This window comes from Camelus ferus, chromosome 4 (assembly GCF_009834535.1).
Source record: "Camelus ferus isolate YT-003-E chromosome 4, BCGSAC_Cfer_1.0, whole genome shotgun sequence".
NCBI lineage: Eukaryota > Metazoa > Chordata > Mammalia > Artiodactyla > Camelidae > Camelus > Camelus ferus.
The window spans coordinates 55,144,442-55,165,167 of record NC_045699.1 but is presented as its reverse complement, the minus strand read 5'-3'; the positions used below and the strand labels follow the sequence as shown (position 1 = coordinate 55,165,167).

The following is a 20,726-nucleotide window of genomic DNA, read 5'->3' as shown; positions in this document are numbered from 1 at the left end:
AGCTCAGGTTTATCTTCTGCTTCACTAATACCATTTTCTGCTCTTTTATTCTGTTTTCTCCTTTATCGACTGCCTTCATTCGAGTTCACAATTCATATTTTTTTTTGTTAATGCAGACTCATTTCATTACTGGTCTCATAGTTTTTTTGTTTTTGTTTTTTTTGGGGGGGAAGGTCTATTTTTTTTTAAATTTTTTTATTGATTTATGATCATTTTACAATATTGTGTTAAATTCCAGTGTAGAGCACAATTTTTCAGTCATACATGAACATATATATATATTCATTGTCACATTTTTTTCTCTGTGAGCTACCATAAGATCTTGTGTATATTTCCCTGTGCTATACAGTATAATCTTGTTTATCTATTCTACAATTTTGAAATCCTGTCTATCCCTTCCCACCCTCCACCCCCTTGGCAACCACAAGTTTGTATTCTGTGTCTATGAGTCTATTTCTGTTTTGTATTTATGCTTTGATTTTGTTGGTTTTTTTTTTTTTTTTTTTTGGATTCCACATATGAGCGATCTCATATGGTATTTTTCTTTCTCTTTCTGGCTTACTTCACTTAGAATGACATTCTCCAGGTGCATCCATGTTGCTGCAAATGGTGTTATGTTGTTGGTTTTTATGGCTAAGTAGTATTCCATTGTATAAATATACCACATCTTCTTTATCCAATCATCCGTTGATGGACATTTAGGCTGTTTCCATGTATTGGCTATTGTAAATAGTGCTGCTATGAACATTGGGGTGCAGGTGTCATCCTGAAGTAGGGTTCCTTCTGGATATATGCCCAGGAGCAGGATTCCTGGGTCATGTGGTAAGTCTATTCCTAGTCTTTTGAGGAATCTCCATACTGTTTTCCAAAGTGGCTGCACCAAACTGCATTCCCACCAGCAGTGTAGGAGGGTTCCCCTTTCTCCACAGCCTCTCCAGCATTTGTCATTTGTGGATTTTTGAATGATGGTCTCATAGTTTTTCAAAGTTCCCTTTTATATAATATGTCTATTTTTTTAAGAAAATATTTGCTGATTCTAGAGTCTTGCCTTCTCTTCAACTCCATAATATTTTTCATTTGCCTGATGGATTTGGATCTTTCTGTCTCTTATCCTTAGAGAGGGAAGTCTGTGCATATTCAGTATCAGGTATTGCCAGAGACTGAAATGAGTCACTGTTTGACTCAAGTCCAGATGAAGGAAAAAGTTTAGATTTATAGCTGATTAATTTGCCAGTTAGAAATTCATCTTCCTATGAGTCCCAAGGAAGGAGCCAGCGTCAGCTCCAGAAGTAATCAAAGGGGATACTTGCCTCAGAACCAGAGACCTTTTTGAAGGTATTTGGCGTGGCACTCGGTAATTAGCAAGATCATTGTCCCTTGGCATGGCTGCCCATGTCGGAAGCCAGCTGGTGGTGGGTTTTCCCACATATTTTCTGGGCCCATCATTGTGGCTGCATGCAAATTAGAAGTAAATACAGCCAGAGATTACTTTCTCAGTTGGAGCCAGAGACCCCTTTTAAAGAGTTGAGTGTATTTTTTTTTTTTTTTTTTTTTGAGTTGAGTGTATTTTAAATGTACTCCAACTCTCCCTGGCCTAGTTCACTCCCGCCGTCATCCCTCTGAGCCTGGAATATCATTACAAGTCTTTTGGGGTCTCATTTACTTACATTCTGTCAATTCAGCTGCAGTTTCCCACGAAGGGAGTGTTGAACCTTAGTCCTTCTCCAGCTTCCTCTACTGGTTCTTTTCAGTGTATGTTTCTGGAAGTTTTAGCAATAGCTGGGGTCCCTCTGTGGCTTCTAGGGTTGATTCAGGGTATTTCCTGCTCTTACATTCGGTTGGTTATTTCTCCAGTAGTCTAGCACAGAGGCATGAGCCTAGATAGCTTTCTTACTTGTAAACTGTATATTACATACCTATTTTGAACTATGGGGAGGGATACTAAAGTAATTCATTCCCAGTGACTGTAAGGAAGTGGGTGAATGGGCAAGTAAATAAGTGACAAGGCTCGTATTTTGCAAGTGAGTGGCATTAGAGGTGGCTGTGTGGCTTCGAGCAGAATGGTGTATAGCTTAGAAGAGATGCCTGGGATGGAGGATGGGGCCAACTGGGGAAGACGTGAGGGGCGGTAGTGATGGCCAAGGGCGCCTGGGGCTAACGGGGCCAAACCACAGTGCCGTATGATTTCCTGTACCTGGAGCTCAAGCAAGGGAAGTGGAGAGTTAGGCTGCTGGAAGGTTGGAAGAACTGCAGGTCAGGTGTCCAGATACTTGAAAGAATTCAAAGAGGGATGAATTTCTTTAAACGTTCTGTACAGCTCTGTAGTTGACAGTGTGGGGCCCTGGGAAGGCAGGGGACTGGTCTGTGTAAGTAATCCAGCTTACCTGGCTAGAGGCTGAATGGCATCCTTACTTAGCGTGTCATCTTCTTTGTCATCATGTCTGTTCCCCCACGATTTGTACAGTTGTGTAAATAGGTTGGGAAGTAAACAGATTTCACAAATGTAATTTTAAGACATCACTCCCTAAGAGAGAGGTTTGACACCCTTTGAGGTAGTATTGCTCAGCACTTGTATTTTCAGTTAGGTAACCACATGCTATTTTATAAAGGGCTCTGACAGTGTACAAATCGGTTCAACATACACTTTCATGAATCTTCTAGTGTTACACACTGTTCTCTCAGAAGTAAAAATCTCCTTGTCTTAAAAAAAAAGAATAAGTTTAACAAAAGCCTCAAAACTAGATATGTCTTAAAAAATGCTTTAGGGGAAGACAGTTAATTTTCTGTCTTAATTTTCTTCTTTGAACTACCAAACACTTAACCTGTATTATCTACCATGTAGCTCAGGGATAATGTAATGTAAATCAAAACTAAGGACACATCATTAATGTTGTATATAGATGGGAGCAGCCCAGGGTCCTCTGTTTCAGGGTTTGGGGACATGATTACTCTGCAGGACATCTGACTTTAATCCTGCTTCCTTCAGCAATATCTGAAATTTTTGCTTAAAAAAAAAAACAAACACCCAAGTGCTTTCTTTGTTAATTTTTATTCACTTGGAGGGTTAGTCCATGGAAAGGCCCTGGAGTGGGTCCTGGATCGGGTCTCAGCTCCCTCATTTCCTGGTCGTGTGACTGGGAGCGTTGCATAACCTTTCAAAGCCCTGGGTTTCTCATCTATGACATGAGTTAATATTTGCGGCAAACTGTACGTGAAGTGACTGCACCAGCGCACAGCATCTAGTAGGTGGTGCCTGTGTCCCGGACGCCCGCCTCTCCCGCTTCTGCTGTCAGCAGTGACGCCGCGTGGCGTCTTTGTCCCTTCCATTTCTACATCCCTTTCCTGATTGCAGCCTGGGTGCCCCGTGTTCATCTTTTGGGCAACTCTGTGTACTCTAAATATTGAAAGTATTTTAAGGTTATATTATTTAATGACTTAGCTTGGCAGGAATGACATTGGACCCGCGCACAAGTGTGAGTCTTTAAGAATAGAATCTCACTTGCCTGCTATTTTGCTTTTTAGCTATCATGCTATTTATATGTTCATCTGTCCACCCCACATATGATAGAGCAAGATGATGTAAATTATAAATACATAAGAAGGAAAAATAAAAAAGTAAGGAGGGCCCAAAATGATGCCAGGGTCAAGTTCGGTACAAAACAGCGCACCATGGGGCGCTCTGGTTTTCTCAGGGCCGGCTCTGCTGTCTGGCAGCCATCAAGCAAGAGGAGAGGCACCCCGTGTACATATGCCTTTCTCCTGGGCTGTTATGTAGACTCACAGTGGAATAGACAACAGATCTCCTCCCCAGCCCCTCCCCAGCCTGGGACTAAGAACATCACTGTCATCTCGGGGTAGCTATGGAATTTTGTGTGGGATGTTAGACCAAAATGGCTTCATGGCTTTCCTTCTTATTTGTTAATAAAAATAGTCACTCTGACAGGAAGTTAGATATAGGAAACAGGAAAGTGCCATAGTTCTAAACAACTAAAAGCTACCGTGATTAAAGCCACATTGTGAAGGATAATACACGAAGACAGGATAAAAATCAAAATTGAATATGGAAGTTGCTGCCGTACCTGGAATGTTTCTTTGGGAACAGTTCTTCGGACATTATGTGACTTGTCCAGCATCATCCAGCTGATGGAGAAGTGCACCAGAGGATCTGGGGTCAAAAGACTTGGATTAAATTACGGCCAACCCTGCCGTTACTAACTGCTCAAGGCTTGGATCTTGTGATTCACTGTATGAAGAGTATCATTTCCCGATAGTTTAAAAACGTTCAGGTGTCATCTTGCATGCTGGTGAAACGAGAAAGCATATTTACAGAAAAAAGCTTTCTGAAGGCAGGAGCTGGCTCAGTTTTATTCATGATGCCCCAAGTTCACTGTAGATGCTCCATAAATATCTTTTGAATAAAAGAAAGGATATTGCCAGGTGGTATGAAAACAATGGAAAAAATAAAAAAAAAGTTTCTTAAAATGAAAGTATTTTCTTAAATTATTAAAAAAAATGGAAGATTTGGTTATGCTTTCTGTTTATCTAGCATCCTCTCCCTAAGGATGCTGAGAGGAACTTAGAGATGTTTTCTTCCTCACACACGCGGAAGTTTGACTTACGAAGCCCCCCACCGCCCATCGAACCGAGTACCTGACTCATTCTTGTGACCGACTCCTGTAACTTTTGGGTGTCTTGCCTTTCTGTAATCTTGAAAATGGTAACAAGTTCCCTAAGGAAATGTAAGCATGAAACAGGTCCACTGGTGTCTCATCCGGGACTGGAAATTGCTTCCTTGTTGCTCTAGTGCTGGTCCTGCCATTAACAGGAGAGCATGGTTCCAGGCATCTCTCTTTGCAACCTGCGGTTGTTTCGTCTGCTGATGGGCGGGGTTGAACTGGGTGATCTCTCAGAGGCTTAATGCTATTATTCTCTTTTCCCTTTGGCTATGAACTGTCCGCTCTCACTGTGAGTCCTTATTATTTAAAGACAGGATGGCTCCTCCCCCGCCCACTCTCCCCATGGTCACAACTTGAAACCACCTGCCCAGAACGTCTAGTGGCAGGCATAGTTGGAGTCAAACTTACGAGATACGAGATACATCAACCTAACATGATTTGGACGGATAGTATAGAAATCCTGGTGCTGAGATGTTCGATGCTCCCTCCCGGGTCCCTATTTTCATTAAGCTGGTAGTTGGCATTTGGTATAGGGGATATTTGCGTCTGAGGCCAGAGACACTTCCACGTGCTAGTCGTCTCGGGCTAAAGGTGGGTTTTCCTGTCCTTTTTCAGGTACACAGTTTCTCCTAGCATGACTGCGATCTGATCAGCAGACGTGAGATTTTGGCTCCTGCGTGCGTCCGGCGCCTTAGTGCTGGGGCCTGGTCACCGCCCACGACTGCGGAGCCGGCATGGCCACTGCCTCTACTTCCAGCCCCGGAATTTCACAGCCCCAGGTATGTGATTCAAGCCCGCAGAGGCTGGGGCTCATCACAGTTCTGTTGAATATCTAAACTGAGTTTCAGAAAGTGTGCTTGACGCAGGAGACCATGTGCCTCCTTTGGTGATCCTTTGGAGGGGTTTGGATGAGACTGCTTTTGTGAGGGAGGGAGGGGCTTGCTTTCAGTGCCCGGGACGTCTGGCTGTTCCTGTAGGCATCAAACTCCAAATCCAGACGGTTCAGTACAGAGCTAATCTTACAACAGGTATTCCGAATGTTGTCTCGACGTCCTCCCTCTATAATGATTATTATTTTTCCTTGACCTATTCTGGTAACTTTGAGGAGAAAATGCAATTCCAGAAACTGCTAGACCACTTTTTCTGTCCAATGAAGGACCGTGACGCAGCAGGAACATTGTTCTGACTGTCCTCTGTCTGATTTGTTCAAGTATTAACCAGACTCCCTGAGTTTCAGCAAGCAGTGCAGTACAATGGGGAAACAGACTTTGGAGTCGTGAGGCCTGAATTACCAGTGTGATCGCTGGATAAGAGGCCTCCATCATGCTAACCTCGCTCAGCCTCCATTTCTTCGCGTATAATCAGACCTCACAGCGTGGTTATAGGGATTAAGGGAAAGCATGTATGCGGAGCACGTAGTAGGTGCTCAACGAACGTCGTCTCCCGTGTGCTCTTCCTTCGTCGTCTCCTCCTTTCAGAGTGTGACCTCCCATCTCATTCGTGAGAATGAGTTTTAGGCCAAGGTTAAAGAAAAAAGTGTACCTTTGAGAAAAAGCCATGTGGATTGAAATTTGAGTCTTTATGATACAAAATGTTCCACACTTTTTTTTCCCCCTCTGTATCATTTCTCAGGCTACTCAATTTTGTATATATTTCAAGTAGGGGTGTGTGTGTGTGTGTGTGTGTGTGTGTGTGTGTGTGTGTGTGAGGAAGGAGAGAGAAAAAGGAGAAAAGGACATTTCTACTTCCTTTACTATAAATGCTTTTCTGTTTCTCTAAAACCTTGGCATTTTATCATACGGATAAAGTCCTGGCTGTGCCTTAACATTTTCTGTTTGGAGTAACCGCCATTGTGTGTAGTTCTTTTTCTGGTAGGTGCATCGTTACCTTTTCAACACCTCATTTACTTTGGGTGTTTGGTTTCCATTCCCCTCAATAGTGTTCGCTCTTCGCCTGCCGTGACAATTCTGGGCCTGCTGTGGGGCGAGCTAGGCCCTGGGATGGGTTTTCTGGACAGGGAAGTTCAGCATGCCCCTCTGGCCGCTCTCATTTGTCAGCATTTCCAATAACATCACCTTATCTTCACATCTTTCCTCTTACACAAGCTACTATCAGCTGGCGAGTAATACAAATATTTTTAAGTGACTCATTCCATGAAAATGGTTAGTGTCGCCCTAGCTAAAAGGAGGTCATGTTGCATATAAACTCTTGGAGAAATGTGTACCCTTGTAAATTCTCTGTGGGAAAGTAAATTGGCACAGTCACCCTGGAGGATAATTTGACGGTATCTATTAAAATGATACAGCTTTGCATGTATCCTGTTCCCATCTTGGTATCTATGTTAGAAAAACGCTTATACATGAGCCCAGGAGACGTGCCTGAAAATATTCTTTGAGACATTAGTTCAAGGCCAAGAAGTACAAAACTTCCTAATATTCAACAGGAGAAGGATTTAATAAAGTCAGTCATGTTGATAAGATTTAAATACCATGCTGCAGTGAAGTGGGGGGTATCTGTTTATCTCAATACAGCTCTGTCTCCTCAAGGTATCTAAGGGAGGGAAAAGAAAGTAAGGTGTAGAATAATGCTTCCAGGGAGATGTCATTAAAACTGTAAAACAAAACCGTATGTTTTTAGGGATAAACACATGTTACATTAATGTAAATGCATAGTGAAAGGCCAGGACATACATTGTTGCCAGGAATGGTGTTGCCCCCAGGAGGGCAAAGATTGGCTCTTGGGAGATGAAAAAAGTTCCCTCCAGAGCTTAACCCTGCCTGATGAAATCCTATTCCTTAGTATTTAATTGCTCATTGGGGAGAACTTAAATTTAAACAAGATTTTCTCCTTGAGAGTCACCAGTAGGGGAAAGAAAGTCAAGAACCACTGGTCTAGAAGGAGACACAAGGCTCTCTAGTCACACTTCCTGGGTTCAAATCCTGGTTCCAGCATTCAGCAGCCAGGCCTGTGGGGGAGGGGAGAAGAGAGATTCACCCTCTCAGTGCCTCGGTTTCCTCGTTTGCAAAGTGAGCATCTTCATAATAGAGCCAACTTCACGGGGTGGCTTGACGCTTGAAATGAGATCACGTGTGTAAAACTTAGCACCGCGTGTGACATGCTGCTCAGTACGTGTCAGTATTGCCGTTTAGCGAGCGCTGTGGCAGGCCTGGGGATGCAAGAATAAGTAAGGTAAAGAAGGCTTTTGCCCTGCCAAGACTTTACAAATGTATCAGGAAATATCCAGATAAGGAAACCAAAAAATGACGGTGCTGTGTGTCAGATGCTGTGATGCAGGAAGTGTGGGTGCTCGGTGGGGTGGAGCGGACCACCGGGAAAGCCTGGGAGGATCAGGGAAGGCTTCTCAAGGGGAGACTGCCAGACTGAGAGCTTATGAATGAGTCTAAGTTACTCTGGTAAAGGGGAGGAAAAAGCCTGTGTGAATGTCAAGTGCCACAGCGTTTGGTTGTGAGTTCAGGGACAGTTGGAGTACAGGGGGCTGTGAGGTTGTGACCAGTGACGCCAGCCCTGCTAGCTCACAAGAGCTGACTGTTAAACTTGCAGGAATGCAGTGAACCTATTGACTTCATGCCTGTAGCCTGAAATCAGCCAGGGTGGACTATTTACACCATGGAAATCGGCAAACACTGGCACTCATTCCTAAGAGCCCGCTGTTAGATGTTTATCAGCATACTTCAGGTTGTAGAGGAGGTAGATGGCTTAGGTAAGGAGGCTGGAGGGGGTTTTGCAGGGCCTGGGAGGCGCCTTCAGGTATTTAGCATTCATCTCAAAGTAGCCTGTGTAGCTCTTGAGTCTTAGACCTGCTGGGTTCAAACCTTGACTTTTGACAGTTTAGTTGAACAAGTTCATTCAGTAATCTCAACCTGGGAGGTGAGTCCCATTAGTCTCACTGTATGCTAGGAACAGTCGCAGCCTCTGATGGCTGGGAGAACGCAAGCCCTCTTGGAAGGAGTCGGCTATCAGCTGGGGGATTGGGTCGCAGAGGCAGGCAGCTTACTCTCCTGGAGAGACGCAGATCGTTGGGTCACTTGGTTCCCAGGATCCTCTCGTCAGTGGTGAGTCTCTTGATTATATGTCAACCCTTCACATGTAATCTGTGCAGTCAGATTTTAGTCCAAGGCTGATTTGCCCTTGCCCCCAAGCCTGTATTCATGTATTTTTGCCTATTATCAAGTCTCCCCCAGGTTCGTGGAAGGTAAAAGTAATTTAAATGCAGCATCTCCTTAAGCAGGGCATAATGAGCAGTCCACTCAGTCAGCTTAGCCTGTCATTGTCTGGCACATCAACTTGCATTCTTCTAGAGTGAATTCAGCGACCTGTGCAAAGATAAACCCAACATTCAAGTGTGAAAGGCCTGACAATCCCTTTTCTAAGGCAAAAAAAAAAAAAAAAAAAAAGCTTTTGGTTTTGTTTGTTACTCTATTCATTTGGTAACAAAGAGCATTTTTCGAATCAAGGCTGCCTAATACTAGATATAAACTAATTAATATGAACAAAATAGCCTGTGATTGTTGCAAACAATAAGGAAGAAAGCGTTCATTGTCACTCCCGCTGGAATTGCTGTTTAGTCAGTGAAAGACACGCCTTGTGCTTTGAAGTGGGACAAGTTTGTATTCCCTGCTTTACTCCCAGACTTTACTCCTAGACTGTAAGAAGGATTTTTGTTTGCTCATGCTGAGAGAGAGCGCACCTTGTTCTTGCGAAGCTAGCTGAATACTGAGGCGAAACTGGACAGGCAGCAGCAGCGAGACTGTGTAGCTGCTTCATAGTCCTGCCAGTGCAGCTGCTCATAAGGGCACCCCAGGGAAGCTCCAGCGATGTGTTTGCAGATAGGACCCTGCTTATCATTAGGTTAAAGTAACCTGCTCCTACCCTGCAGGGTTGGGATTGGGGATGGAGGGATGGTGGGTCACCAAAAAACTTAACATTCTTTCTTCCACTGTTGGTGGGAATGTAGTTAGGTGCAGCCGTTATGGAAAACAGTATGGAGATTCCTTAAAAAACTTAAAACAAACTCACCGTATGATCCAGCAATCCCACCCCTGGGCATATATCTGGAGAAAACTCTAGTTTGAAAAAAATACATGTACCCCAATGTTCATAGCAGTACTTTTCACAATAGCCAAGACATAGAAACAATCTAAATGTCCATTGGCAGATGACTGGATAAAGAAGTTGTGGTGTATATTTATAATGGAATACTACTCAGCCATAAAAATGAAATAATGCTATTTGCAGCAACATGGATGGACCTGGAGATCATCATTCTAAGTGATGTAAGCCAGAAAGAGAAAGAAAAATATCATATAATATCACTTATATGTGGAATCTAAAAAAAGAACACAAATGAACTTAGTTGCAAAACAGAAACAGATTCACAGACATAGAAAACAAATTTGTGGTTACCAAAGGAGAAAAGGGGTGGGAAGGGATAAATTGGGAGGTCAGGATTTACAGATACTAACTACTACATATAAAATAGATTAACAACATCACTAACTACTACAGATAAAACAGATAAACAGCAAGGTCCTACTATATACAGGGAACTGTACTTAATACCTTGTAATAGCCTATAATAAAAAAAATGAAAATGAATATATATATATATATAATATTATTTATATATATATATATATATATAAAAAACTGAATCACTATGCTGTACACCAGAAATTAATACAACATTGTAAACTGACTAAACTTAAATTAAAAAACAAACAAAAAAAGTGCTGCTCTTAACGACCATTTTCTGTTTTTAGAGCTCTGATTAGCATGACTTAAACAGTGGTTCATCCAGTTACTGTGGATAGACTGTGGGTTAAAAGCTTTATTTTTCTTTTGAATGAAGGGGGCAGTAGTTCCATAGACGAATGCATGGTTTGGCATCTCTCAAACCCAGGGCTGGCGTCAAGAGACCAGAATAGGAGTTTGAGAATTTCAAAGGTACTCGGATTTTCTACCTATAATTCCAGTAAGGAAGGAATCCTTCTATCATTTCATCTGTCTCATTTGCTAAGGGGCAATCTTAGTTTTAAGCCAAGGAAGCAAAGATATTTTGATCCCTTCAAGTGACTTCCTATAGCTTTCCTTAAAGACGTGAATTTGGGTGGATTCTCAATATCTTAATCAGCAGCTTGCCTCCTTAGTTCTTATCCAGTGCTCTGATATAACTAACGAGTGGATCTCTACTTGGTGTCTGTGGAAGAAGGCAGGTGTTTTTAAACATCATTACTAATAGGTTCTCCAAATTCCATCCTATTTCCAAAATCTATGTTTTAGATGTTTGATATCAGAGAGTGGATACTTTTGGATTAAAGAAACTGAATTCCATGGTCAATGGGCTGTGATTTTTTGAGACTGAAAGACTTTTGTATTTTGTTTTTAATTTTGTATTATGCAGTTTTCAGACATTCACAAAAATCAAAAGAATAATGAATCTCAATATAGCCATCACCTAGGTTCAACAACTGTAAACATTTTGTCATACTTGCTTCACTGTCCCCCATTTTGGGGGAATGAAATATTTTAAAGCAAACCCTTGGCATCATGTCATTTTATTTCAGTCCTCATACTTCAACAAGCACCTCTAAGAAAGAATTCACTTATGTAACCACAGCACCTTCCTTACACATAACAAAATGACAGATAACTCTTTAGGGTCATTTTATACTCATTCACAATTTCCCAATTGCTTTTCTCAAAAGTGTTTTTGCATTTGGTATGCTATGTTATCTTTGAAAAAACATTGATTAGATCAGTTGACTCTTCCACCAGAAACTACTCAATAACTTTTTGAGGTTTAAAAAGGGACTTGTTGCAATTGTTAAATTTTCAGTCCCTAAAGTAAGGGACCATGGCTGTCTTGGTAGGGCTTTCTTTTAGTCTAAAGTGTGACACTTATTTGCAGTATGAAGGGTGTTTCCAGGGCCACATGATGAAGACACAGTGTGGTCTGGCTTCACCCATCATGGAGCTGAGAAAAGAGAATGCATGGGCTTAGATGCAGGTGATGGTGGTTCACATCTAGGTTTAAATCCCTTCCATCTAGATATCTCTTCAGCTGTTTGTTTTTTTTTTTTTTCTTCTCTTTTTTCAAATCTCTGGAATTCAAATAATACACACTGCGCTCCCAAATTTAAGTGGGAAAATATCTGTTAAGTGCTTTGTATAGGATCACCCTCTTAATAGATACCTGCCCTATGTTAAGTCCTTCTTTTTTTCCCCATAATTATCCTGGGAAGGTTTTTGACAGGGAGAAAAAGTGGTTATCTCTGCATAGTGTCTGTGTACATGACGTGCTTGTGTGGTGCCGGAAGAGCCATCGGAGTAGAGCCGAGTTGCATAAACACCCCACGGAAAACTCCAGTATATGGCCAGGAATAAATGCATGTGGGGATAAACACTGAGATTGTCGACCCGCTCCATCTAGACTCATGTTTCCATTACAAGTGAAATCCGTTCTCGTACTGCAATTTGAATTCATCTGTGCCCTGTCTTGTGTTTATAAACTCAGATAAAGTTGGAGCGGGTATCTCTTTTCAGAGTCTCAGGGCACATTTGGAGTTTTCTGTTCATCGGATAGAATTATACGGGGATACCTAGGGTAAACCACATGTGAGACCTTTCCCGTTTGTTTCTTTTTCTTTCTAATACATCTTTTCTGACTGGTTTAGTCTTTAATGATTAATGGAGCTGCCTCTTTATCCTTCAAAGGGATGTGGCTTCCTCCCCTCACTGCCCATTATGGTGCTCTTTGCCCATTTTCCTCTTTACGCTCCTGGCTTCTCCAGCTATTTTTCTTTGAACTTCAGTTGCAGCCTTTCCATGAATAGATGCTAAGGTGGGGCAACGCCCTGCTGTTTTTACCGGCTGAAGAGATCATAATCACAGGGTCCAGGGGATGCTTGTCTTTTGAGAACTGTACCTTGCTGTAATAAGACTGTCATTTAAAAAAAATCAGCCTTCATTTGCTGCGTGATGATAACTGCCATTTGGTAATTGCATAGCACCCGTTAAAGAACTGCCTGTGAGCTAAACTTACTCCATTTCGTAAGTGATTATCCGAGGCAGGCTCAGGCTGGGGGAGAAGTGATAGTGGCTTGTTGCCTGCTCCTTCGCGTCAGATAAAATGTTTAGGAAAGGGCCTAAACATGGAGGAGATGAATTCCTGAAAGGCGAGGCTGGCTATTAAGCAGCTTTCAGAGATCCAACAAGAGCTCCCGTCCTGTAGGAAGACGGGTAGGGTGTGGTTGTGAATCACGTAGCTGCCTGATTTAAAAGTATTTGCGCTTAGGTGAACTTTCAGCAGCCAGTATAGGGAGGTTTGAAGCCTTAGTTCAGGCCTGGAAGGAAGAGTCATTCATCACGATTCAGCTTTGGACCCCATCTTGAAGGGCTTTGCCTGTTCTAGTGCAAACCGTGTTCAGCATTACCTTAATTGTGGTTGATCAGGTTTCTAAAGTAACCTGGCAAAAACAATGGAGGGGAGGGCCCAGGAAGAAGCCCAGCCCTGTGGCCTATGTTCAGGGCTCACCTCTGACATGCTGGGTCGTGCAGGGACGTCCAGTGGGAACAGCAGTCAGCAGTCACGGTCAGGCATCCGTGCCGCCTCTGTGCCACAAGTCAGGATGGAGAGACCCAGCTGCTGGTCAGCTCACTGTCTCGTTCAAGACTAGCTTGGAAAAGTAGGGCAGCACAGCCTGCAACTGGGAATTCAACTCTGTAACAGTGGAGAGAGACAAGATAGAAAGGACATGGTGGTGAATGATTGGGAATCTGTGAGATTGTAGTGTTAGTCACGTGTTTAACTCAAATTGATTTCAGGGATATGCATTTATTCATATGAGAACTTTTTTGCATGATTTTTTCCTTAAAATTATTAAATTGCATCCAATATTTAAAATGTTAAATAGTGCCTCTTTTCAGTGGCACGTCTTACTACTTTCCTCTAAGCTCGTCACAGAAAAAGAAAGCATAGACAAGCTGTTTGTAAAAATAAAGAGAATACAGGAAGTGTAGGTAGAATACAGCGAAAACTTAAAGAATAGGTATACAATCCTATTTTAAAAAATTAAACACCTTAAAACTAACAATGATATATTGTCAGTTAAATCTGAATTTAAAAAATTGTCAAATGAGAAAATCACCCCCAAAAGCTGTACCAAGTACTTAAGAATAACTTTAATAATAACCTCATGGATGTCTTAAACCAATTTTATTTATAAAAACCTCATTAATAGACATTAAAGAACATTTAAACAGATGGTATGTTGATGGATTGTAAGAGTCATTGATTTCACCCCAGTTATCTTTAAATGCATCCAGAGATTGAGTATAATCACAATAAAAGTGCCCCCAAATTGTTCTGAAACCTCACAAACTGATTCTATCATGTATATAAAAATACAAGACGTCAAAACTAGCCAATATAATCTTGAAGAAGACAACCCAGGTGGGAAAAACCGATCTTTTAATTATCAGAATTTATTATAAAGTTAAAATAAAGAAGTCAGTGTGATGTTTAGATAGGGATAGATAAACCATTGGAAGAAATAGAGCCTAGACACCAATCCACACACATAGCATTGTTTAAAAAAAAATTTGAAACAGGATGATAAAGAAATATTTTCTGCTCTTAGCCTATTGGGAAAAAAGGGCTAATGGAAAATCACTTTTCATTTTCTTCATAGGATGAATTATTTAATTATATTGTTTCCTTCTGTGTGTTCAAGAAGCCTGCATTTTAGGGGTAGTGTTTGGTTTATGAAGGTTTAAGTCCCCTGGGTTATTTGATTTTAAAGTTTTAGGAGAAACGGGTGTTACAGAAAGTGCATAATAATAACTCAGCCTTTCAAAGAAGGTGATGTTTTTCTCTCTGTTTTACAGATGAGGAAACAAACTCCTGAGAGGAGAGTTTTAAATCATGTATTGAAGTCATATTAGTAAGCGAAGTAACTGGAATTTGAACTCAGGTCTCACCGATTCTGGGGTCTAAGCTCTCTGCCACTATAAATTTATAACGTCGTCTCCCAGACCCTTTGCTGTCTCCCAGGAGACAGGATTGCTCAGTGAAGCATCATCACGTATTTCAGTTTTGTCTGTTAATCATTCTTTGGGCCTGGTGGAGCCTTGCAATAGTGCTGACTGCCTTCCTCCCCCCTCCTCCCTTCGCCTCGTGCTTTATTGACAGCAGAGCCCATTTGTTTTGACTCGGACTGAATAAGGTGTTTGTTTTTTTTAAATATATGTGAAGCATGCAGAAAAGTGTAAAAAGTATTCTAATACAATAGGATTTCTATTACCCAGCTTTGTAAAATTGTAGCATTTTGATATAAGTGCTTCAGCATCTTCTGGGTGAGGATAGGTAAACGGAATAGACCTGAGTTATAAAATAAAAAAGTCATGGGGTTGTAAAGTACAGCATGGTGACTATAGTTAATAGCACTTAAATTGCGTATTTGAAAGCTGCTAAGAGAGTAGATCTTAAAAGTTCTCATCACAAGAAAAATTTTGTAACCGTATACCGTGATGGGTGTTAACTAGACTTATTATGGCGATCATCTCAGAATACGTACAAATGTCGAATCATTCTGTTATATACCTGAAACTAATATAATGTTAATGTCAATTATATCTCAATAAGAAGATATTTTGGACTTTAATAGATAAAACAAGTGTATCAGTATAGATAAAACTTGACTCCTTCCCAATTCTGTTAACCTCCCTCTTGGCTCAGACCATAAGTTGATACTTACCATCTCCCCACATGCGTTGTGGATATAAACATATGTGGAGAAAATGTATAAACACTATATAGTATATTTCTGTATGTTTTTCACATTTCTAAGAATGATATATGTATACTCTGCAAATTGCTCTAGTCATTGGCATATATAAAGCTCTACTTTGTTCATTCTGACTGCTTTATAGTATAGTCTGCAAATCGCTTTAGTCGTTGGCATGCATAAAGCTCTACACTTTGTTCATTCTAATGCTTTATAGGTTACCTTTCAGGTTATTTTGCAGTTTATCCATTCTCTAGTTGACAAATACTCATGTTGCTTCTACCGTTTTGATAGTACAACAGAGTGGCAGTGACAGTTCTTGCAAATGTCTCCTTAGGCACATGTGTGAGTTTTACTAGGGTCAGAATCTCTCAGTCACATGTGTGAACGTGTCTGATTTAAGTGATTTTTGCCAAAATGTTTATCAAAGCAGTCGTACTGAATTTTACTTCCACCATGATTGTCTGGTAATCTTCACCAACTCAGTATTTTCAGACGTCTTAAATTTTGCCCACCTGATGGAGTGATTAATTGGATCTGGCTGAAGTTTGCATTTGACTTTCTCTGATTCCTTGAAAGGGTAATTATCTTTTCATGTGATGATTGGCCGTTAAGATTTCTACTTTAGTGAATTGCCTGGCCCCATCTTTGCCTATTTTGCTATTGGATTGTTCGACTTTTCCATCTTGATTTGTAAACTAAGCCTTTTTTATGTGCATTGCCAAACTCTTTATACTATTCTTCTGCTTTGCTTTTTGCTGATTAGAAATTCGTTTGCAACACAGAAATCTTGAATTTTTAATTTTGTCCATGTTTTGGTCTTGTTTAGAAAAATCCCCCTATGCACAAGTTATAAATATATTCTTTATTTTCTTTTTACATGTGTCTTCATATCACCTGAAAATGACTTCTGTGTATGCTGTGGCATAGATGATTTATTTTATTTATTTTTTTATAGATGAACAGTTATGCTGTTTTTCCCCATTGATGGATATACAAGCCATGTCTCTTATATCAAGTTACCATGCAAGTGTGTATTTCTGGTTCTTTATTCTACTTGACTGGCTATTCATGTTTTTCTGTGCCAGTATCATGTCTTAACTGCTATCACTTTAAAATAAAATGTACTTATCCATAGAGCATCTAGTTCTTTGTCTTCCAAGTTATCTTGCACACTCTGGTCCTTCAGAACTTCTGTAGCAATGTTCAGGGAGCCTGTCAAGCTTCATCTAAAACTCTTCTGGAATTTTCATCTTACTGCATTGAATTCATCTATTTTGGGAAAATTGACGTGTCAGCATCTTGCTCTGCCCGTGAAATAGTCTCTCTCCATTTATTTAGGTTTTCTTGTAAACTTTTCAATATTTAGCCTTATTCCTAGGTACATTAGACCTTTTGTTGTTGTAAATGTGTTGTCCTTGAAATAATAATTTAAAACATTTTTTCTGGTGTTTCTGTAGGAACTCAGTTGATTCGTGTAGCTTAATATTTAATCCAGCAACTTTACTAAACTCTCTTAATGCAGTTTGTTTATAGATTATCTTGCATTTTATATATAACTGATTAATCATTTGTGAAAAACAGTAAGTTTTTCTTTTCCAGTTCTTTACTCTTTTTCTTTTTCTTGCTTTATTGTTTTGGCAGTGATCACCAGTACATGCTAAAAGCAACTGGTGATTGAATCAGTTTATTTCTGCCTTAAAAGGGAATACTTCCATCAAATACAACCATTGCAATGCATATACCTTTTGCCAAGTTAAAGAAGATTCCTTCTAATCCTAGACTGGCAAATTATCATGAAAAGGTGTTTAAATTTACCAAAAGCATTTTTCCATGTCTACTGAGATGATTTATTAGCCTTTTTTCTTTTCTTAAATTTGTCTATGTGGTGAATTCTATTACCAGATCTTTTAAATGTTAAATCATCTTTATATTGTGAAATAAACCCTATTTAGTCACACTTCTCTGTCTCTCCCCTTGTCTCTCTCCCTCTCTCCCTCCCCCACCTCTCCGCACCCTATTACATATAGAGATAGAGATACAGATAATATATTTAGGCACTCTTCATTTATGTTCTTAAATAATACCAGCTGGTAATTTATTTCATTCTTAATCTCCTTTTTGTTTTTGTAACATGGGTATGCTGGATTCATATAAAGATAGCCAAATTAATTGAGAATGTAAAATCAAAGCAGTAATATCAAGTAACCTTAGGCAGGTTTCAAAACAAATGGAAGTAAAATGCTAAACCACAGTAACATGGGAGTGGAGACATTGGAGTGAAAGCTTATCAAGGAAAGAGGATTACCTTTAGACTTCGTCAAGTACACATGTTAAAATATTAAAGGTAAGCATTAAAGAATGGAACTAGAAATGTAATTGGAACCAACTGAAGTGGAAAAGGGAGAAAAATGCAAAGCTCAGTCGGTTCAGGTTTGCCTTTAATCTGATATGCTTGGGTCCAGTTCTACGGTGTACTGTTCTGGCGGTTCTCACACGTGGTATCCTTCCTGTATGCTTTTATCCTTTGGGATGATGAATTCATCCTCCGTGGGGCTGATCGAAGAGAATCCTGTGTGTCTCCATTGAGGTCCGGCCCGCTGGAGAGGTTTGATGCTTGCTAGTGCCAGGCACGTGGAATGGGAGGGGGACGGAGGTATCACAAGCTAAGGACTGTGGTTTGTGTTAATTTCTCCTTCTGTGGCTTGTCACCCTTGGCAAAAGATCTAACTTCAGATTCCGTCTGTGTGTGATTTATAGACTAGGGGCCGTGATTTCCAAAAGGAGTCTTTTAATTTATTTATTTCCCAACCTAGAGCCTAAACTGAGATAGACAAATGTCCTTGTTTTCCCCAGTGCAACTGGGTAGATTAGTTTTTCTGACCTACCCTTTTACTGACTTGGAGATCTTTGAGTCCTTAGCTTAAGGATTGGGTCTCAGTCCTGTCACAGCCTCAGTCAAGACCGAGGGCTCATCTTCTTTTTCCCAGTAATAATTAGTGCCCTGTCTCCATAATCTGACCATCTTCTGCCAGGGCAGCCTGTCACCTCAGTTTGCTCATGCCTTTTAGCATCCAAAACACTACTTATGTTTCTCTCCAGCGTGTCTTAGCGTGTTTAGTGTTTTGTTTTTGTTTCGTTTTGTTTTGTTTTGTTTTTTTCCATTGCTTCCTCTTAGGACCGACTCAAAATTCTCTCGGAAAATTCTGCAAATAGGTCACCCACTTTATCGCACAGTGTTACAAGGGGCTGTAACAGATACAAAGTTTTCATTGATTTACAGTTTGTTTTCCATAAGTTCTCTCTTACATATATGTACATCATATTCGTGTGCATGGTTACTTTATAACAAGTAGCATTTTATGTACTTTTCCAGGTAGACTTCAAAAAAATCTAGTAGTTGGATATTGAGGATATTCAGCCACTTAGAGGATTCTAACATTGAAATATTTTTAGTTTGTATCAGCATTGTTTTGTGGCCTATGTTTTGGATTTTTAAAAAAATTGTTTCCAATTTGAGGCTCTAAAAAATGTGAGAACTATTTCTTTTTTTCTTAAGAGACTTAATGGTATTTAATCAAATTCTATGCTGTCTCTTTTCAATCTTTTTTTTTTTTTTGAGGAGGGGAGGGAGAAAATGTGTGGAAATTCTGGTTATTTTAGATTTAAGAACTAGAAGTGAAGAGATCTTGACAGAGACCTTATTTTACAAATGAGAAAATCACCACTTGAAGTTATGAGACTGACAGAAGACCAGATTAGCTGGCGAGCATCAGAAACAGGAAGACCTCCTCACCCACCCCTTTAACGGAAGTGCTTTAACGAAAGTGGGAAACCAAGTTGATTTATATCTTATTACTGGTTCTTTACCCATCATAGATTAAAATCTCTCTTTAGGGCATCTTTAGTACAGTACATATTTGCATTCTTATCTAAATACTTAATAAATCATAGAAGTTTAACTACTGGGCTGTGAGTTTGTGCCAAGTGTTCCCTTTTCCACTTGGCTAATGCATATGTAATTGTCTTTCAGGAGATTAAAAACCACACTGGATGGGCTGTGAGTGGCCACACAGCAGACCCTCAGGTGTATCATTTTGGTACCCCTGGGAGGCATAGCCTGGGGCAGTGCCACACTGGTGCCTGGCATTCCACAAACGTTTGTGAATGTGTCAATGAATAAAGTGTGTAGCAAAGATGAACGCCATCTGTGCCTCCTTAGGGTTTAGGCTTGGCAGATTTGTTATGACCTCTTTTGAGATCACACGATACGGTGAGGGTGAATTTCTGCGATCTGGAACATCTCTGTTCTGTAGAGCAGCCAACCAGGCCTCCTCCTTCCGCCCCATCATCATGAGATGTGATTGGTGGATGTGGAAAGGACATGGAGGTGGACGACTCTTTCTAGCTTTGAAGACAGTTTATTTTTGGAATCATTCTATTTTTTGTATATATATATATATTTATTGAAGTATAGTCAGTTTATCTTGGAATCATTCTATTTTATGTACATCTTTGTTTATTGGGCAGGACCAAATTCTATAACTTACTACAGAGAAATTTCTAATTATACTGATTGCAATTTTAGGATAAACTTTAAAAGAGTGTTGAGTTTTGTCTGTTTATATTTTTGTTTCCCCCTAAATTTCTTGCAATAAGTTACTACTCTTCTAAGGAAGAAAAGAAAATCATTTAGAGTCTTATCTATAGAAATTTCACAAAATTGTCATTCTGTATACATTGCTTTCCTCCTACTTTTTACTCTGTTTTTCTCCAGTAATATGAAAAGTAGTCATCTTACTTTTAGTATATTAACTGCTCAGTTTGGTGGTTTTTGAATCATCATATTGAAACTTATTTTAGAGAATTATTGTTATAATTTAAATATTATGTTTTGATTCATACCAGAGAAATACAAAAAAATTAAGATATTTGCGTACTTCTGTTCTGCCATTTTCAAGTTCTTAACTGATAGTGATTTTAATTCCAGATCATTATGAAATTATTGTTTTTATAAAAAGTATACTTTCAAGAATTATTTTTGGTTTTTGCTTTGTCATATAGCCATAAGAAGAACAGTAACCTAGACTCAGGTTTTGTGTATTTTTGATGCTTGCTGCCAGTCTTTTCAATCTGTTTTTTAATTGTTTTATTTTATTATTATTATTATTATTATTATTATTATTATTATTATTTTTACTTTTTTTCGTGGCGTACTTGGATTTGCATTTTGTTTGGAAAGGAA

The 20,726-nt window shown here is 39.9% G+C and overlaps 1 protein-coding gene across 8 annotated transcripts in view; it reads left to right on the top strand.

Moving 5' to 3' along the window:
- Nucleotides 1–20,726, top strand: part of LPAR1 (lysophosphatidic acid receptor 1) — a 133,211-nt gene that overhangs the window by 54,662 nt on the left and 57,823 nt on the right. For all 8 annotated transcript variants that reach the window (XM_032478169.1, XM_032478171.1, XM_032478164.1 and 5 more), the window contains one exon: nucleotides 5,292–5,455. In XM_032478169.1, the coding sequence (XP_032334060.1) occupies nucleotides 5,411–5,455 (45 nt within the window). In that variant the 5' untranslated portion in view covers nucleotides 5,292–5,410. The remainder of the gene's footprint in view (nucleotides 1–5,291; nucleotides 5,456–20,726) is intronic.